The sequence below is a fragment of the Penicillium rubens genome (genome assembly GCF_028828025.1).
Source record: "Penicillium rubens strain IBT 27055 chromosome Unknown utg000003l_segment0_segment0, whole genome shotgun sequence".
In the NCBI taxonomy this organism is placed as follows: Eukaryota; Fungi; Ascomycota; class Eurotiomycetes; order Eurotiales; family Aspergillaceae; genus Penicillium; species Penicillium rubens.
The window spans coordinates 4,237,235-4,255,541 of NW_026890601.1; the positions used below are offsets into that span (position 1 = coordinate 4,237,235).

Sequence of the window (18,307 nt, forward strand, 5' to 3'; positions counted from 1 at the left end):
TACATTTGTATCTGCGGTGATTTCATTCGGCGTTTGCACAGCGTTTTGCAGGTTTCTGCATGATACTTTTGTGCCCCTGATCAACAACGTCAATGTCCATGTACAAAGCCATGATTGGCCAACCTCTTGACTTTGGGGGCCCAAACCTAAAGGCCTGGGTTCCTCACCGGTGTGTGGCTTGGACACGGACAAAAGTTGGCTGCCGGATGACCTAAAAGAGTTCCGGGACATTTTGACTACAACCCATCATTATCACTTCTGCAGAGCTATCTTTTCTATTTGAAGTCCTGTATTTTGAGACGTATTCGTCAAGATTAGGGGCATGGCAAATTTGAGTAATCCTGGAATGATAATGTAAGCGGATTCTTTTTTCCAAGTATACCCGGGCTGGTTGCCCGCAACGTTCCTTTACAGTCGATCGAGGTAAGCTTGGGGCAAATAGAGTCAGCCATTGGCGGCCTTGCCCGTCTTTCTTCGCCTATCACCCAGCTGTGGGCCCTAATTTCCCGTACGCCGTACGGAGTACTGTCGATAGACAACGTAAACCGCTGCGCCCCAGTCATACGGATATTGGCTAGGCAGTTGCCGGATTCGTCCAGTTCGACTCCGTATGTCGGGGCTAAGAGTGAATTGGGGCCAAATTCAATCGGAAGATACGCCATAAGCACACTGTCACTGAACTATACACCAGTCCAAAGCCTAGCTTCCACTAGGGCTGACGTCTTCTGAGACAGTGGACGGAGAAGTCGGATACTAGGAGATCAGCTAACCTCTAGGAACTCGTATATAAGATCGCTGCTTCACGTGTGGTGGACTTCAAAGCCGTCAATTCTCTATCCGTGTAATTCTTTTGTGGCAGATAGGGACTCAGATTCCGCGGCCAGCTGTGTACGAGTGTTTACTTTGCATCTTCTTTTTGCTTATTTCTATTCTGCCTCCGAGCGCTTATATAGACTTTCTCTTGAGTCAAAATGCGTTTGCAAGCTGTCACCGCCGTGGCCGCGTGGGCTGTTGCCTCCGCTTGCCAGAGCCTGCCTGGCACTCGAACCATTTGGTCTCGCGATGCCGACTATAAAGAGCTCAGCGAGAAGCTATCCCCCTCAGCTAAGGCTTACTATCCTGGCTCAGATGAGTTCGAGAAGGCCAACACTCGGTGGTCCAACTTGGAGGTGCCTACCGTGAATATCGTCATCGTTCCCGGCAATGAGAACGATGTCGTTGAGACAGTAAGTTGTTATGCCTTATTTTACTCTCAAGCCCATGAGCAACGCATCTTGGTCCCGACGACACAATCGGGCCAGTAAACAGCAACATGCTAATATCACTGTATAGGTGAAATTCGCCAACAAGAAGGGATTGCCTTTCCTGGCTTGGAATAGTGCCCATGGAGCCATGACCACCCTGGGACAAATGGACAGCGGAATTGAGATCTACTTGGACCAGCTCAGTGGTGTGGAGATCGCCGAGGATGGCAAGACTGTTACCATTGCTGGTGGAACCAAGTCTAAGCTGGTAACTGACACCCTGTGGGCTGCTGGAAAGCAGACTGGTAGGTTTAGTCCCACCCTATACGACGTCAAATAGCAGAGCGCAATACTAATTTAATCTAATTAGTCACTGGTGCCTGTGAATGTGTCGGCTACATCGGCCCCGCCTTGGGCGGTGGGCACGGCTGGCTTCAGGGCCGCCACGGTACTATTGGTGACCAGTTTGAGTCTGCAAACATTGTGCTTGCCAACGGCACTCTGACCAGTATCGACTCCAGCTCAGATCTCTGGTGGGCCATCAAAGGAGCCGGTCACAACTTCGGCATCGTCACCTCTGTGACTTCCAAGACCTATGACATCGAACACAAGGATTGGGCCATCGAGATTCTCACCTTCAGCGGTTCAAAGGTTGTGGAGCTCTACGAGGCTGTTAACACTCATCTCCTCAAGAACGGCACCCAGCCCACTGATCTGATCAACTGGTCGTACTGGGTTAACGTCCCTTCTGCGGATGCTAACAACGTGAGTCTATCTTTCGTCCCTAAAATCTCTTCTGTTTCTGTGTCTAATGATACCCCTTAGCCCGTCATCCAAATTCTGATCATCCAAGAAGGCGTCAATACCGTCGACTCCGCCTACACTACCCCCTTCCACTCCCTGAGCCCCATTACCAAGGAAGCCCACAGCGGCAGCTACACCGATCTCGCAAAATGGGTCGGTATCACAACGACCGACGAGCCCTGCCAGAAAACCGGAGCCATGAACCCACGTTTCCCCATTTACCTTGAGACATACAACCCACAAGCGCAGAAGAAAGCCTTTGAGCTTTTCTCCGACGCTATCCGCGGTGATTCCATCTTCAATGGATCCCTGTTTGCATTTGATGGATACTCCACACAAGGTGTGAGGGCCATCGATGAGAAGAGCACCGCCTTCGCCTTCCGTAATCAGAATGTCCTCACTGCGCCTTTGATCTCGTACATGCCTGACGGCCCCGAGTTGGACGAGAAGGTTGCCAAGTTAGGTAACCAGCTCCGACAGATTCTGCACGAGGGTACTGGACGCGAGCATATCCCTGCCTATGTCAACTATGCCAACGGTGATGAGGGCCCAGAGCAGTGGTACGGTAGTGAGAGCTGGAGACAGAGCAAGTTGCAGAGCTTGAAGAAGAAGTATGATCCTAATGGGATGTTCAGCTTCTATGGGCCCATTGCTTAAGTATGAGAGTGAAAGTGTTCAGTGCGATTTCCCCTTGTGATGTGGCCTGCTCTTAGATCTTCTTGGTGTTACAGGGGTCTGATTCTTTTCCTTCGTTTTCGTGTTGTTGAATGAGTCCTTAAAAATAGATATATCAGGATCAGCTGTCCATGAGTATATATTATTGAATTTCTTCAATTCACCAGCCATGGTCAGGGCCATGGGTTTGGTGTCATATCTTGATTTGGTTGTATAGCCGGTGGTGTCAATTTAAAGCTCTTCAGTTTAGGTAAATCCGAGGTTGTAGAAGGTTGCCTCGTGGCGTTTATTTTTCGTTCGCTCGATGTTCATACAGTTCTAGAGTTATCTGGCTGACCATGACCCAGATATTTCGATACAACACTACTTTATGTCCTGTTACAACACTTCCTTCTTCCGTCAATGCAATCTCAAGTATTTGTTACAAGGGCCCCGTCCTTCATATATTGAAGCTATGTAACCATGCGAACGGGACTTAAGCTGGGAGCTTAATACCGGTGATATCCTCACAAGCCTTGACGACAGTCTCCTGGAGATCCTCCTGGGTTGTCTCAGGAAGAGGCTCGCCGATCTGCTTTTTAGGTACAAAGTAGACGCCGGTGAGACTTTGATCGTAATCACCTTCGGCGAGCATAACATATGTCTCAACACCATCCTCCATCTTATCGGTGGCACCTGAACCACCAAGCTTAGTAGCAACATATCCTGGATGCACAGAAGTGACAGAGGTGCCCTTGAATCGCTTAGCCACCGCATTGGCAAGAAGCATAACGTGGAACTTCGAGTCGCAGTATGCGGGGAAATCCTGGAACTCCTTCTCCCCGCGCTCTAACCAGAAGATATCCTTCAGGTCCGTCTTGGCTTCCTTGTGAAGAATAGAAGCGATGAAAATTAGACGCTTAGGTTGTTCGAGGAGACAAGAGAGAATATAGGGAGCGAGCACATTCACGAAAGGCATGGCTGGCACGCCATAATCTGTCTTCCGGAAGGGGCCGTAAAGCAATCCGGCGTTAAGAATGATGGCGTCGAAGGTGCCAATCGCGTTTGCCTCCTCGGCCAATTTGCGCGTCTCAGCCACGCTTGTCAAGTCTGCGACCAGCACGCCGGCGGCTCCGGGGCACTTGGTCTTGACCTCCTCTGCGCGCTCTTGGCTTCGTGCATGGAGGTAGACGACGTGTTTGCGATCAACGAGTTGACGGGCAGCCTCGAGGCCAAAGCCGTCGGTAGAACCAGTGATCAGGATGCGGGCCATGTTGAAGAAGTTGGTGTAGTTTGAGAATGGTGGTACAATTGTGTGTTATCGAAAGCACGGAGATAGCCAGCTCAGATTCAAGATCCCCGAAAAGGTGAAAGCTCTCTAAGCAACAGTAAGCTGGAAAAATGGAGCCTCCGCTTGGAAGGTCGCGGAAAATGACAGAATGAAGTACTTGGGAGCGTTTCACGATCCGGAAATGCCGAAGGATTGAGGGGTGATGTCTACTGTGGATCTTTCCCAGGGCCGGAAACACACCGAACTTCTTTGTTGAGACGGGACATTCCGGGATCTGTTGAATCTGGTCGCCAAGACTACTCTGTAAAACCACCAACACCTATACGGAGTACTTCTTGCTTGAATCAGGTCAAGTGACCTACTTACTAGTCCATACAAATACATACTGTAATTATCGTTCGCGTGGGGGCCACGTAATTGAATTTCAAGGCTTTCAGATCTTTTTTAAACTAGAAATAACTTTACGGTAATCAAAATCTTATCAAGGTTTCCAAGGTTAACTTCAGGATAAAGTGGGTCACCATGCATAAAGTTCCAAGGTTCTGTCTCAGGGGTCCTTCCTGGGCATGTCCCATCGGTCGGGCAGATGCCGGAAATCCAAGGTCCTCCCAGTACCTCCCAGCCTGTGGGGCCCATAGATGCACGTTTATGCATGTCAGCAATGATCCTCTCCGTGGATCTCGGAACCGCATTTCTGCACCAGTAACCTTCCTTTGTGGTGCCAAGTCCAGACCGTTTGACGGTCTCGAATTGGTCTCGAATATATAACATACACTAAGTACGATTCAGGTGCATAGCCTCCTGCAGTCAGGTTCCGCAGGTACGACGACCTCTCGATACGACACGACTACCTCTCGAAGCGATCTTCGTGGCGTTCGGTAAGCAGATAGGAAAGTCCCAAGGCTGTATGTCAGATTTTACGTAACATGGGAGAGTCAGAAAGACTTCCGTCCACATAATGAAGAGCATCGGCGCTCACCGATGTCCTAGCGGCCGGATACGGAAGACGGGAGTACAGTTCACCGGGTTTAGTGGTTACGTCTGGTCATAGGGGAAAACGGGTTTCTTTTCTTTTTGACAGGCCCTTGTCTCAACACGGTCACAAACACGCCGAGGTCGGGAGGTCAGAAAGTACCAGCGCAGGGCAGCAACTAAGCCACGATTCAGGGCAGCCAGGTGTGATGTAGGGGCATTATGACGCAAACATAAAACTGTCGACAGCCTAAGTAGGCGTTCCGTCTAAATTCTTCAATCAGATTTTCTCAAGACTTCATCTTCTTCATACCATCACTATCGTTACCATTCTCATCACCTTGCAATGGGTTCCATTACACCCTCGCTTCACCGGGGGAAGTTCCGCTACCTGACCCGAGGGGCTAAGCCAGCTCAAAGCAAAGAAGCGTATCTGCTTCCACCTCTTTCCGAGTTTGGTGATGTCCTCGCACTGCCTCTCGTGGACATGAAGCCATCTTTAGATCTTGGAGATGATTCACCATACAAGCTCTCAGTCCATGGGTTTACTGCTCGCCGACATCACTCGGCCCTGCATGCAGCTCCATACGAGCGAAGAAGTTGGAATGATGAGCATCTACTTCGTGAAATTTATTTTCCAGAAGTACAGGAACTTGTCCAAAAAGTGACGGGATGCAAGAAGGTGGTGGTATCCGCTGCTGTCCTTCGGAACGAACTGTACACCGAAGGCGACCCAGCCTCTGCTACACAAACAGAACAGAACGGACAAGACGCAGTCAAGAAAGACATGTCTGAGCTGTTTCCACCTATTGTTGGGAATTCGCCGACAGATGGTATATGTCCTGCTCCGAAGGTGCATCTTGATCTTACCCCTAAGGGTGCAAGGTACCATATTCGAAAGTACCATCGCGAAGTTACTTCAGCAGCTGAGCAAGTGATTGAAGCGGAGAATCGGTTGCTTGAATCTGGTGTTCAATGGGATGATCTCAAAGACTATTATCAAGGAAAGGAGAGCGATGATGGGGTACCTCGATTCGCGCTTTTCTCGATATGGCGGCCCTTGAAGCCAGTCCACCGTGACCCGCTTGCTTTGGCATCCTGTGCTTCCTTTCCTGAATCCGATTATGTGCCTTCTGAGCAGCTCGAGCCCATGGATCACCAGATTTCTGCTCATCTATCGCGCATAATCGATCCCAATGCCCCCAAGTTGAGCGTCGAAAATGAGCGGCAGGTTCAAGGTGGAACATGCCAAACTTATGGCTATCTGGCTTATGGGCCGCGGGACAAAGAACAAAAGGCGCATGGCTGGCACTTCGTTTCAGAGCAACAGCCTTCTGACGTCTTGATAATCCAACTGTTTGACAACGAAATGGAAGCGCATGCAAGAGCACCTCAAGAAGGGACCAATAAGATGTCGAATCTGGGAGTTGGGGGGGCCATTCATAGTGCATTTGAGTTGGAAGGTCAGGATATAGATGCGGAAGCTCGGGAAAGTATCGAGGTGCGGTGTGCAGCATTCTGGTGAGAATCCCGAAATAAGTCCGTTGTCTCTTCTGGTCTGTACTTAGTGTCATGTAGCTAGATGGGAATGTTTAACGATGAAGCGTTGAAATATTAGATTCAGGCTAACGTTAAGTTCCGAATGGCTTGAACTTAGGGTGTACATATCCTATCGATTAGCATAAACCAGTAAAAGCTGACCGACGTACTACTCTGGTAGGCTACTTTCGATCTAAGTGTCGTTATATGTATCAAAGTGGTGATTAACTGACGCCCATAGCCTTCGTTTTCCGTTTTACTGCTTTGCCTTCTCTCTTACTCTCTTCCAGAGGCCTCTGGCCTTTTGAATGTGGTACGAAATTGATCCTAAAGGGAAAGGTCATTTTAACAATGACATTTGTATTTATTTATTTTCTATTCTTTTTTTGAGAAAGAAACGCAGTTCCCTGGCAAGATACTATAGATATAATCATGCGACACCCTCAGTTTGGCAGGGCACCAGCTGGCTTGACTCCGAAGCGCTTCCCTAGAACAATGAACTGGGCAACCGTAATCGTGCGGCGGAGTCCCATTGGATCCTGCTTGGTGAAAGCTTTTTCAACAGCTTCTTGCGTAGCATTCCAGTCCACAAATCCCAGGCTTTCAACGTTCTCCTTTGTGACCAACTGCTTGATTTTCCTGTGCAACGGTCCGCCAGGCCAGAATTTCCTCGGACCCATGTAGGCTTTCTTGCTGATGTTGTAAATCTCATCGGTGACGTAAGGCTTCACAGCTTCTCGAAGAATGTACTTTTCACGGAAGGACTTTTCTTCCGGGAGGTACTTTAGCTTGAGACTCGGTGGCACATTGTTAACATATTCGGTCAGATGATGATCAAGGAAGGGGCAGCGGCTTTCAACTTGATTAACCATGTCAATATTATCCCCATTATACCGCAGGATAAAATGAGGCATGAAAGACTTCGTGAATAGGTATTGAGCGGTGTGAAGTGGGTGCCAACGCTTTGTTATATTGTCACGGACACGGCCGTCAAACCCTTCGATGAGACTAGTCTCCGGTAGATCATTCCCGTAAGAGGTCGTCCAATTGGAGAATGGCAAACTACCAACTCTTGCGATGGTACTAGTGACATGGCTGTGGTTCAGCATGCGCTTCGTCGCATCTGGGACAGTCTCACTGTACTCGCCGAATATACCGTATTTGACTTGTTTCGCAGCCATAGCCAGCGCTTTCTGGCGGTCTGTCTCCGGGAGTTGTAGCGCTGGCCATGAATGATCAGGCTCGCTAAGCAAATCGGCTCTGAACGCGTCGTAGCCCGCAAAATGCTCATCAGATCCCTCCCCTGTAAGAATATTAGAGACGGCACGTCAACAGAATCACGCTTCTGATAAAAAGGATTACTCACCAGTGATAACGACCTTGATGCCCTGAGCGTGTACCGCTTCCGCCAGTGCCAACCGACCCATTCCGTTGAGATCGGGGAGAGGGATTTCACTGTGCCAAACGGCATCCTCAAAGCGTGACGCGAGTGCCTCTTCGTCCATTTTAACGAGATGGATATCGACACCTAGCCAATTCGCTGTGCGCCGAGCAATTGCTGGAACTTGTCAGCAACGGAGTACTGGATGTTGTTATGCGGTGGGATGAACATACCGGACTCGTCTGCACCGCTATCTTCATCGAACTGAACGGTAAAGCATTTCATGTTCGATGGAACTGAATTGGACTCGTTCCCTAGCTTTGTCCCCTGTCTCATGAGATCGGCTACCATCCCAGCGACCGATGATGAGTCTATTCCGCCACTGAGGTAGATAGCCACGGGAACATCCGCCTTCAGGCGAATCTTCACAGCTTCCAGAAGACGTTTTCTAACTCCTTGCACAATTTCTTCTTCGGATCGCGCATCATGGGATAACTAGAAAACATTGATCGTTAGTGAAAATTCTTATTAAAGAGGTCGAGGTGTCTTACCTTATCGGGGTACTCAAGATCCCAGTATGGCTTTTGTTCTTCTCTCTCATTGGGGCGACTTATCAGATAGTGCCCCGGGAGAACCTGTCATGCTTTAGAAGAGGCCCATCAATTGGCAGATATCGAGATCAACTTACCCTGTGTACGCCTTTAAAAAACGTGCGAGATTCAATTCTCCAGCTCTGGTCTCGCAATGTTCGTACACACCATTCCGGCTGTAACCCAAATGCCAAGAAAGACTTGATCTCTGTGGCCACCAATAACTTTCCTTGGACCACTGTGTAATAGAGTGATTTGATTCCATAGCGGTCTCTAGCGGCTATGAGTAACTGGCGGTTTGCATCCCAGAGCACAAAGGCAAACTCTCCCCTCAAGTGGGAAATAAAAGAGAGGCCGTAATGTTTGTACAAGGCAATGACGATTTCGCAGTCACTGGTTCCCACAAACTGGAATTCGCTGGCTAACTGGTCTCGGTAATATTCGTGGTCATAGAGCTCACCATTGACAACTGCGTGAATGCTGTTGTCTTGATCGTGAAATGGCTGGTTTCCACTGAGGCTGAGATCAATGATTGACAGTCGAACATGACCAAGGCCTATTGTGAGGATATCAATATCTATGCTTGTCCCAACAGGCAGTAGTGGAGAACGATGAGACCTACCAACTTTGTGGTCGTCACTAAACCAACGCCCACGAGCATCTGGTCCACGATGGCCGACAAGGTCCAGGCTGTGCTCCAATTCGTCTACCACATGCCGGGTTTGGGCATTGGCCTGCTCATTTGAGCTAGCTTTGCCAGGGTGACACAGAAATGCACTTATTCCACACATTTTGAGATTGAGATGAAAGGATTTGGAAAGCAAAGCTCACTGAAAGTAACTTGGCCTCTTTATCATACAGGTAAATTTCACTTGAGGATCTGTCGAATTGGTCTGGTATTGGCTAGTACCGTATGTGTTTTAATTACGGAATGCTCGTATTACCGGCGGGGTGGCGGTCCGTGCCCCCGAAATCGGCCGGCTTCGGGGGGGGCGCCGTCCCCGTAACCCTAAACCACTTACGACTGTGGAACTGGCAGTGTTTCTAGACTAATGCTGCAATACCGAGTACAACAATGACAACTTCGATGAGCTCTCAACAGCATAGAGCTTTTAAGCGACGTGTGTTTACATCTGGGTGCTTGATTGGTGGGATCCTTCTATAGTTTCCATATATATCTCGACTCCATCGTGTGAGATTACGTGTTCCATCCTCACTTTGCACAACTTCATGTTTTTGTCATAAGTGGTTTCCTTCAGATACTAGCTTCTAGATAGCTCATACAACTATTGCCAATAGGTGCAAAAGCTTGATACACTTTCTAAAATACATTCGCATCTCGAGCCCATACGGCAGGAGTATTGTGAGGCTGGTACTGGGTCTTGACTTATATTACGTTGACCCACGAAGATCATGACAGCCTGAAATGTCTAAAAAATACTGTCCAGTCAGTAATACTAGTCGTTACATGAGGCTTAGTATTAGGGCTCAGCTGATGGACGCTTTTGATCGTTATGGCACGTAGTAATGCATCCTGGCGTATTGGCGACATTCAGCTCAGATATACTCGAAAAAGTGCCGGGACGTCCAACAGGGTCGGCTCCACAGTCGTTTCAAACGGTAACGAGTATCCCTGAACTGCAAAGCGGCATATTGGCACCTCATCGAGTGACAAAACGGCGTAGTGAGATAGCACGGCGACAAATCATCGCAGGGTAAAAGCGCATCATATACTGCGGGACACCCTCCGGCTTGGCTCCATGTAAGACTATTGGATCGTGAAGATGCCCGGATCAGGCGCTCTGGCTATTTTGTGAAGAAATAATCCTTGTCAGAAATCTTCAATGGAGTCCAGTGTAGTATGCATGTCTCAGAACGCAGGATTCACTCCACATGGTGCAGGCAGTGCATTTACCTATCCCGGAGAGCAGGGAGATAGTGCATGTCGGGAATTAGCCACGCATCTAGTGCTTACGAGGGGCGTTTGTATCAAATCGCTCGTTGCGGAGCAAGAAGCACCCAAGACAGGTAATAGGGTTGAGTAGGCTAACAAACAGCTGTAGGCATCAAGGATCGATGACAATTACTCACTCACTTCTCGACATCCTTGAACCTCCCTTGTTGGTGATCAAACAACTTCTATCTTGAAAAAAATTCTCCATGGCTGCCCCATCCATATCGCCGTTATTTGCCCCACAGATGGGGGTCCAGCGGGACTTCCAAGACAGCGAAATGCAAATAGCCACAGTCAATTTTCCATGCACAGGCCAAAGTAACACGTCCCTTGCCAACTGGCTACAGCAGGAGGAGAAAAGTCACTTGCAACTTCTTCAAGCTGCATGGTCGATCTCGCTGCGATCTTACACTGGCTCTAACGACGTCTTGTTTAGCTGCCTGAATACGAAAGAGTATGTATTCCAGGGTGACATCCTCCTTGGGTTGTGTGGTGACTGACAGCTAGAAATGAAGGATCTTCCACTGCCACGTTTTGCCCTCACAGTCAGTACGAAGCCTCTTCGACATACGCCGCGTGGAGTTGCACGAGGGAAATAGCACCGCTGCTCTGGGAGCCAACTCTGTTGTCTACGTTGATGAGGGAAATGAAGACAAATATGGCAGTGCGAGACGTGGTAACCTCAGAGAGGTAATTATTTGTCCTGAGATAGAGGAACAAGAACATATGATACTGACATGTTCAATATAGTTCGATCTTGCGATATGTTTCTCGAAACAGAATGAGGCAAATTGCCCTGTAATTGGCATCCACCACAAACCCTCGGTCATATCAACGGATTTCGCTACAATGATTGCGGCAACAGTTGCAAAGGCCATCGAGGAAATCGTACTCCACGTTGATTCTCTGATTGCATCACTCGATATATGTAGTGATGCAGATATCAACTGTATTTCTCGATGGAACAGCCCATCCGATGACGGAATACCTTCCGCACAGTGCATACATCACATTATCTCTCAAAAATGTGCCACACAGCCAGAATCCATTGCTGTGTCAGCTTGGGATGGAAGACTTACCTATGCAGAGTTGGATGGCCTGTCCTCATCTCTGGCAATACGGCTTCAACACCTTGGGGTTTGCCAAGAAATCTTCGTCCCCCTTATTTTTGACAAGTCCAAATGGGCAGTCATTGCCTTGTTGAGTGTCCTGAAAGCTGGCGGCGCTTATTTCTTTCTCAATCCTTCCAACCCAATACAATACAACCTCGGCTTATGCTCATCTCTGTCTCCAGAGGTTGCGCTATGCTCACCAAGGCACAGTACACTTGCTAAATCCTTCGCTGGCACGGCCATTCCAGTTGGGGAGGAGCACTGTGAACTTCCGGAGTCGTTACCTGTCGATGAGAAAACTCCACCATGCACAGCGGAAACAACGCCATCAAACGCCATGTACATCACCTTCACTTCTGGGACCACTGGTGTGCCGAAAGGTATAACCACTGAACATTCTGCCTTTTACTCAATGGCCATGGCCAACGGTAAAGCGCTCCAAGTCGGTCCTGCAACTAGGATGTTACAGTTCGCATCGTACACATTTGATGTGAGCAATCGCGACATGCTTATCACTCTCATGTTTGGCGGATGCATTTGCATCCCTTCTGAGCTCGATCGTCTCAATGACCTCTCTGGGTTCATAAATCGTCAATCTGTCAATCTGGCGAGCCTGACGCCGTCGTTAGCAAGTACTTTGAACCCTGCTTTATGCCCGAGCCTTCAAGGATTGGTTCTTGGAGGAGAGTCTATGAATGATAGCCATATTTCTGCGTGGGCGAATCACGTTCGACTTTTCAATGCCTACGGGGTGAGCGAAAGTGCTGGAATAGCAGCTCTGGCATCTGATATCCAAGCAGACTACTCCCCAGGCAACATAGGCTTTGGCTCTGGATCAACTTTATGGGTCGTCACGATTGACCAACCCGACAAACTGGCACCAATTGGCGCCCTGGGTGAAATGGTCATTGAGGGTCCATCTGTTGCACGTGGCTACTTAGGCGACAAGAAGCGAACTGAGGAGCAGTTTACGTCAACGTCAAAATGGAAGAATAGGATTCGCGCGCAACTCAGCGAGAGCCGTTCTTCAAAGCGGGCCTTCCACACAGGCGATTTGGTGCGTTACAATCTGGACGGTTCTCTGAATTTCCTGGGGAGGAAAGATCACCAAGTGAAAATCCACGGGCAGCGACTTGAATTGACGGCAATTGAGCATCACATTGCAGCATGCCTCGAAGTCGCCGAGTCCGGTTTCCTACATATTGCCGTCGTCACTGCCAAGAATGAGGGAAATGGTTCCGTCAAGCTTCTCGCCTTCCTGGGCCTTTACACGTCTAGAGGGTCAGATAGCCCGTCTCAACTGGTGTCAAAGAAGTTGGAAGACGTGGAGGCCCTGAAAGTAGCCCTCAGACAACACCTTCTGCTTTGCTTGCCGGCATTCATGGTTCCAGTGGATTTCATCTTTGTGCAACACATGCCACTCACAACATCAGGAAAAATCAATCGTCTTCTGCTACAGGAAGCAGCTGGACATGCCCTTCTCGATGACCAGAAGAGAAATATTGATACATCTGATTTAAATGGCAACCAAACCCCAACCACACAAAACCAGAGGATTCTTATCCAATCTTGGGCCAAGGCTCTGGGTATTAAAAGCGAAAGCATCATGCGCAACGACTGCTTCTTTCGGCGTGGTGGAGACTCCATTGCAGCGATCAAAATGGCAGCCAGCCTTCGTCAACAAGAGCTTATCATATCGGTGTCTGATGTCTTCAAATTTTCGACATTTTCGGACATGGCGTCGGTGCTGGTCAAAGACCACAGGCCTTTGCAAACAGCAATGCTTGCCCCGTTTTCGTTGATAGACAACTCGCAGACCGTTCTGGATGCGGTCATGGAAGAGCTCGGTACGGGCATTGACCAGATCGAGGATGTATACCCATGCACGCATATGCAGCAAGGGTTGATAGCCCTGACGGCTCAACAGCCTCATTCATACATTGGACGCTACACCTGGCAGTTGGCCGAAATGCTTGACGTGGAAAAGTTTAAGAATGCCTGGGAGTCAGCCTGGCTCCATAATCCAATTCTTCGAACCAGGATCGTGCAAATACCAGATGGTGTCTTCCAGGTTGTCGTAAAGACTGATATGCCGTGGAACACCGTCACTGATATTAGTCGTGGTGGGGATGGGAAAGAATTGAGAGAAATCGACATCAGTAACGGTCCACTTATCCAGTTTTATCTCAGCAAAGAATCTTTCCGTCTGGATATTCATCATTCTTTGTTCGACGAGTGGTCCCTTGGTCTCATAATGGGACAGGTTGAGCGCGCATATGCCGGAGGCGGGCTTCGTATGCAGCCATTCAGTCCATTCGTTCAACACCTTCTGCATGAACGTGATACTAGCCTGGAGGACTTTTGGCGTCAGGAATTCTCTGGCCTCCAGGCGGAGCATTTTCCAGCTATTGCTTCTAGGCCACTCAGCGTTGAACACCCGACCGAGAAGGTAGTCCTTGAACATAGCGTGCAACTTGAGACCGGATTCTCCACCAAGTATACGATCTCGTCCATCGTACGGCTTGCGTGGGCAATTGTCCTGTGGCACCAAACGGGGAGCGAAGATGTGGTGTTTGGAGCCACTGTCAGTGGTCGCAACGCGAACATTGATGGAATCGATCAACTGAGCGGACCGACCTTGGCGACACTACCTGTGCGCATCAAACTCGCGGCGAGCCAACCCATACACGAGGGTCTATCGCAGGTTCAAGGCCAATTTGTCAACATGATGGTTCATGAACAGGCTGGGTTGCCACGCATTCGACAGGTCGGCAGAGAGGCTGCTGAGGCTTGTAACTTCCAGAATCTACTCGTCGTGCAACCGTATGAAGAGCAAACCGAGTCTCATATGTTTAAAGCATCAGCCAACTCAGCCTCCTCTTCTGAAAACGCAAAGTCTTTTGCCAGCTATCCGATGGTGCTGATATGCCGTCCTGAAAAGAGTGGAATATCCATGAAGGCAGCGTTTGACCCTGCTATTCTCACACCCGCCGCCGGACATAGCATTCTCAAGCAGATGTCACATGTTATCCAGCAGCTTGTGACGTCCGATTCAACATGTATCGCAGCTGTTAGCCTGGTACCTCCGGAGGATATGGCTACATTGAGACAATGGAATCATTCGCTTCCGAACGGTGTGAACACTTGCATTCATGCTCGCATCCAAGAATTATGCATTGGTCAACCTGATACACTTGCTATCCACTCCCAGAATTTGGACTTGACGTATGGACAGCTTGACAATTACTCTGATCAATTTGCACAGAATTTGATTGGCAGCGGGGTCAAGCAGGGTGACTTTGTGCCCCTCTTCTTGGAGAGGTCACCCTGGGTTCCAGTTATCATGCTGGCAGTTTTGAAGACTGGCGCTGCCTTTGTGCTGCTGGACCTTTCACACCCAATGCAGAGGTTGAGAACGATGTGCTCCATGATTGACGCCAGAATTGTGGTCACTTCCAAGGAACATGCCGACAGGAGTGGCAATCTTCTACTTCCAGTCATCATCTTCGACCCCGAAGCCCATGCGCAGAACGTGAGTAAACAGGCCACAGCGCCTGAGCTCAAGCCACTGACTGCAGTTACCACCCCGGATGCCCCTGCGTGCGTTGTCTTCAGCTCAGGCTCAACCGGGCTGCCTAAAGGCATTGTGCTTCCCCATAGTGCTCTCACCACAAGCGCAGCTGTCATGCGTGAATACGGAATGCTTGGCCCTAAGAGTCGCGTATTCCATTTCGCCTCCTTTGCGTTCGACATAAGCATCGGCGAAATTCTTTTTACCCTTGCGGCAGGAGCGTGTGTCTGTGTACCCCATGAGGAAGAAAGAAAGGGAAATCCAGCGAAAGCAGCAGGTGATCTCAAAGTAACCTGGGCACTTCTCACCCCCTCAGTGATTAACCTGTTCGATCCATCTGATGTTCCCACTCTCGAAGTCCTAGGGTCAGCTGGTGAACCTCTCACTCCACAAATTGTGGACACGTGGGCTCACAGGGTGAAACTATATGGAATGTACGCACCGGCAGAATGTACTGTGATATCTCACATCGGACGGATTTTGCCCGACACTCACCATTCCAACATCGGTAAAAGCCATGGAGGGGTTTCTTGGGTAGTTGATCCATCTGATCACAATCGGCTGGTTCCTATCGGCACAGTCGGTGAGTTGATTGTCGAAGGTCCAACGGTTTCTTCTGGGTATCTCAACGATCCAGCGAAGACAAACGAAGTCTTCATTACCAGTCCGTCTTGGCTGGACGAAGTCCGTTCCCATTCCGGAAAAATGTACAAAACTGGAGACCTCGTCCGACAGACATCTGAGGGCTCGCTTGAGTTTGTCGGAAGGAAAGACGATCAGGTAAAGCTGCACGGGCAGAGACTTGAAGTTGGAGAAGTCGAGCACTGCATAACTTCCTCATGCACAGCCATCAAAACCGCTACTGTTGAGTGCATCAAAATTCGGGAACAAAACAGTCGAGTCTCCCTGGTCGCATTCATCTGTCCACAAACAGATGAAGACTGGGGGCAGTCCTTGAATGACCCGTCGTCGGAGGTTGGTGATTTGGAATTGATTAGTCCACCGAGAGATCAGTTTTACTCGATGATCGAATCATTGGAAACATCTCTAAGAGAGCTACTTCCGGCATACATGGTCCCATCCTTCTTCGTACCGCTTGCCGATGTTCCTCTCAGCTTGTCGGGCAAAGTCAATCGGCGTCTTCTCCGGGATCAATCCACAAGCTGGCCGATGAAGAGACTTGGATTATACCAATTGAGACGCAAGAGTATCCCCGCAGAAGAAGTTCCTGTCAGCATCCATGGCCGGAAAGTTCAAGAAATCGTTGGCCAAGCTCTCAATCTGGATCCGAAATCAATCCCCATGAACAGCAACTTCTTTGGCCTTGGGGGAGATTCAATCTCGGCTATGCAGGTCTCCATGCTTGCAAGACGCAGAGGAATACGCTTGACCGTGGCGGATATCTTCACACAACAAACCCTCTCAGGATTGTCTTTGAAGTGCGCTACAGAGAATGGAGACGCGAGCCAGGCCTCTAAGAGCCGGTCTCTCGGGCGTGAGCTACCTGGATCAAATATTAAGTCATTACATCGTTGCGAAATCCCTCGTGACAAACTCCCCCGTCAGCTACCACAAGAGATTGCCGATAACATTGTGGAAGCAATGCCAGCCACTGAATTCCAAACGATGACACTCCACAACTTCTACAGCCGATATCTCTGGATCTCATTGCCTGAGCGAGTCAATCAAGAACATCTACTGAATGCATGCGATCAGCTCGTTCAGAAACACTCAGTCTTGCGCACTGTGTTTTACACAAACGACGACAAGTCGGTTGTACAACTAACCTTGCGCAAGGTCCCTGTCAACTTCGTTCATTACTCCAATATTGAAAACCTAGAGAAGCATTGTGCAGATGATTCTCTTGCCATGGGCGTACCTATCAATAGCGTGCCAGGGTTTGAGGTACAGCTCGTGACCTTGAGAGACTCAGGGATGTATCTCATTCTGAGATTACCACATGCACAATTCGATGGAGTGTCACTGGATATCATCTGCAGTGATCTCAGTGCTGCATACAGTGGGGATTCGCTTCCACCTTGCGCTCAATTCTCAGACCACATTCGACATGTCTGGGAGAAAAGAATACCAGAATCATACAATGCATGGAGGGAAGTACTGGGCAATGTCCCAATGACCAGCTTGAACAACAAATACTTGCGCAATTGGGGTAGCGCCAGCGAGATGGGCAGCCCAAACATGGGCACCGATCCGGATCAGCCAAAAGTGGTGACGGCAATGGCAGAGACTTTACCGATCTCTCCTCCGCCCAATATTACATTGGCAACGTTGGTGAAACTGGCATGGGCGATCACTCTTTCTCGGTTGTTTACCTCGATCGAAGAAGATGATGGAGCCTCCGACGATGTTGTTTTTGGCCAGGTCGTACATGGTCGAGGACTTGGAATCTCCCACGAGGACCGCATTGTCGGTCCATGTCTCAATATCATCCCTGTCCGAGTACACTTGCCCCCGCGATCGAACAAACTTGACCTCCTTGGACAGGTCCAGCAGCAACACATTCAAACTATGTCTGTTGAGAATCTTGAACTTGGCGAAATTACCCGTAACTGCACATCCTGGAAGGCTGGAACAAAGTTCGGCAGCTTCATCAGATTCCAGAACTTCACCAACAATGACGATTCGACTTGCTCTTTCGATGGGTCTGCCTGCGAAACAGGCCTGTACAGCCTTCCGAATCGGCCGTCTAACACGGCCAATGTGCTTGTTGTTCCTCACGGGCCCACACTCTCCATCACCATGACCATTTCTAATCAGGTACTGGATAGAGGGTCTGCGGATTTTGTTGCTGGATACTTTAGTGACGTGATTGAAAGTCTGGCAAGCGAAGAGACAGTCTGCGAATATCTCGAGTAACTTATTCACAGATTTTCTTGATCCCTTCTGAAGGGCAAAATGCAAAATCGAAGAGATTGCGAGAGTTGGCTGGATTATTTGCGTACTGCCCGTGTGCCTACTGAGTGTCGCCACCCACAGATAGCTTTGATTTCAGTTTTTTTTTATTCCCAAGATAGTTTCTCCAATTGATGAACTTCTGTTTTTTTGGCTCCTTGTCTTTGAATTGACCAGTCTGCAGATGGAAAATAAAGCATGCGAGTGCTAAGGACAAGACTAAGACCAGCCGTTTGGGCCCTCTATCTCTTTATGATTGTTCATCCAGTACCTCGGACCAGT

General features: G+C 49.1%; 6 protein-coding genes across 6 annotated transcripts; 4 read left to right on the top strand and 2 right to left on the bottom strand.

The window, feature by feature from the left end:
• Positions 1-971: 971 nt before the first annotated feature.
• N7525_007827 (FAD-binding oxidoreductase) lies at positions 972-2,705 on the top strand (the record flags this gene model as incomplete). The annotated part of the gene is made up of 4 exons (XM_002568240.1): positions 972-1,226; positions 1,333-1,549; positions 1,615-2,009; positions 2,070-2,705. 4 exons carry the CDS (start codon positions 972-974, stop codon positions 2,703-2,705), a joined length of 1,503 nt encoding a protein of 500 aa, XP_002568286.1.
• A 493-nt stretch (positions 2,706-3,198) lies between these two features.
• Positions 3,199-3,975, bottom strand: N7525_007828 (uncharacterized protein; the record flags this gene model as incomplete). Its single annotated transcript, XM_002568241.1, has 1 exon — positions 3,199-3,975. One exon carries the CDS (start codon positions 3,973-3,975, stop codon positions 3,199-3,201), a length of 777 nt encoding a protein of 258 aa, XP_002568287.1.
• A 1,336-nt stretch (positions 3,976-5,311) lies between these two features.
• Positions 5,312-6,490, top strand: N7525_007829 (uncharacterized protein; the record flags this gene model as incomplete). The annotated part of the gene is made up of 1 exon (XM_002568242.1): positions 5,312-6,490. One exon carries the CDS (start codon positions 5,312-5,314, stop codon positions 6,488-6,490), a length of 1,179 nt encoding a protein of 392 aa, XP_002568288.1.
• Positions 6,491-6,947: 457 nt separating this feature from the next.
• On the bottom strand, positions 6,948-9,266 carry N7525_007830 (asparagine synthetase B family protein; the record flags this gene model as incomplete). The annotated part of the gene is made up of 6 exons (XM_061214216.1): positions 6,948-7,807; positions 7,871-8,062; positions 8,119-8,380; positions 8,437-8,520; positions 8,574-9,052; positions 9,098-9,266. The coding sequence occupies 6 exons, from the start codon at positions 9,264-9,266 to the stop codon at positions 6,948-6,950; spliced, it is 2,046 nt and encodes a 681-aa protein (XP_061068647.1).
• Positions 9,267-10,319: 1,053 nt separating this feature from the next.
• N7525_007831 (uncharacterized protein) lies at positions 10,320-10,623 on the top strand (the record flags this gene model as incomplete). The annotated part of the gene is made up of 2 exons (XM_061214217.1): positions 10,320-10,516; positions 10,539-10,623. 2 exons carry the CDS (start codon positions 10,320-10,322, stop codon positions 10,621-10,623), a joined length of 282 nt encoding a protein of 93 aa, XP_061068648.1.
• A 12-nt stretch (positions 10,624-10,635) lies between these two features.
• N7525_007832 (uncharacterized protein) lies at positions 10,636-17,989 on the top strand (the record flags this gene model as incomplete). Its single annotated transcript, XM_061214218.1, has 3 exons — positions 10,636-10,883; positions 10,945-11,119; positions 11,180-17,989. The coding sequence occupies 3 exons, from the start codon at positions 10,636-10,638 to the stop codon at positions 17,987-17,989; spliced, it is 7,233 nt and encodes a 2,410-aa protein (XP_061068649.1).
• Positions 17,990-18,307: the final 318 nt, after the last annotated feature.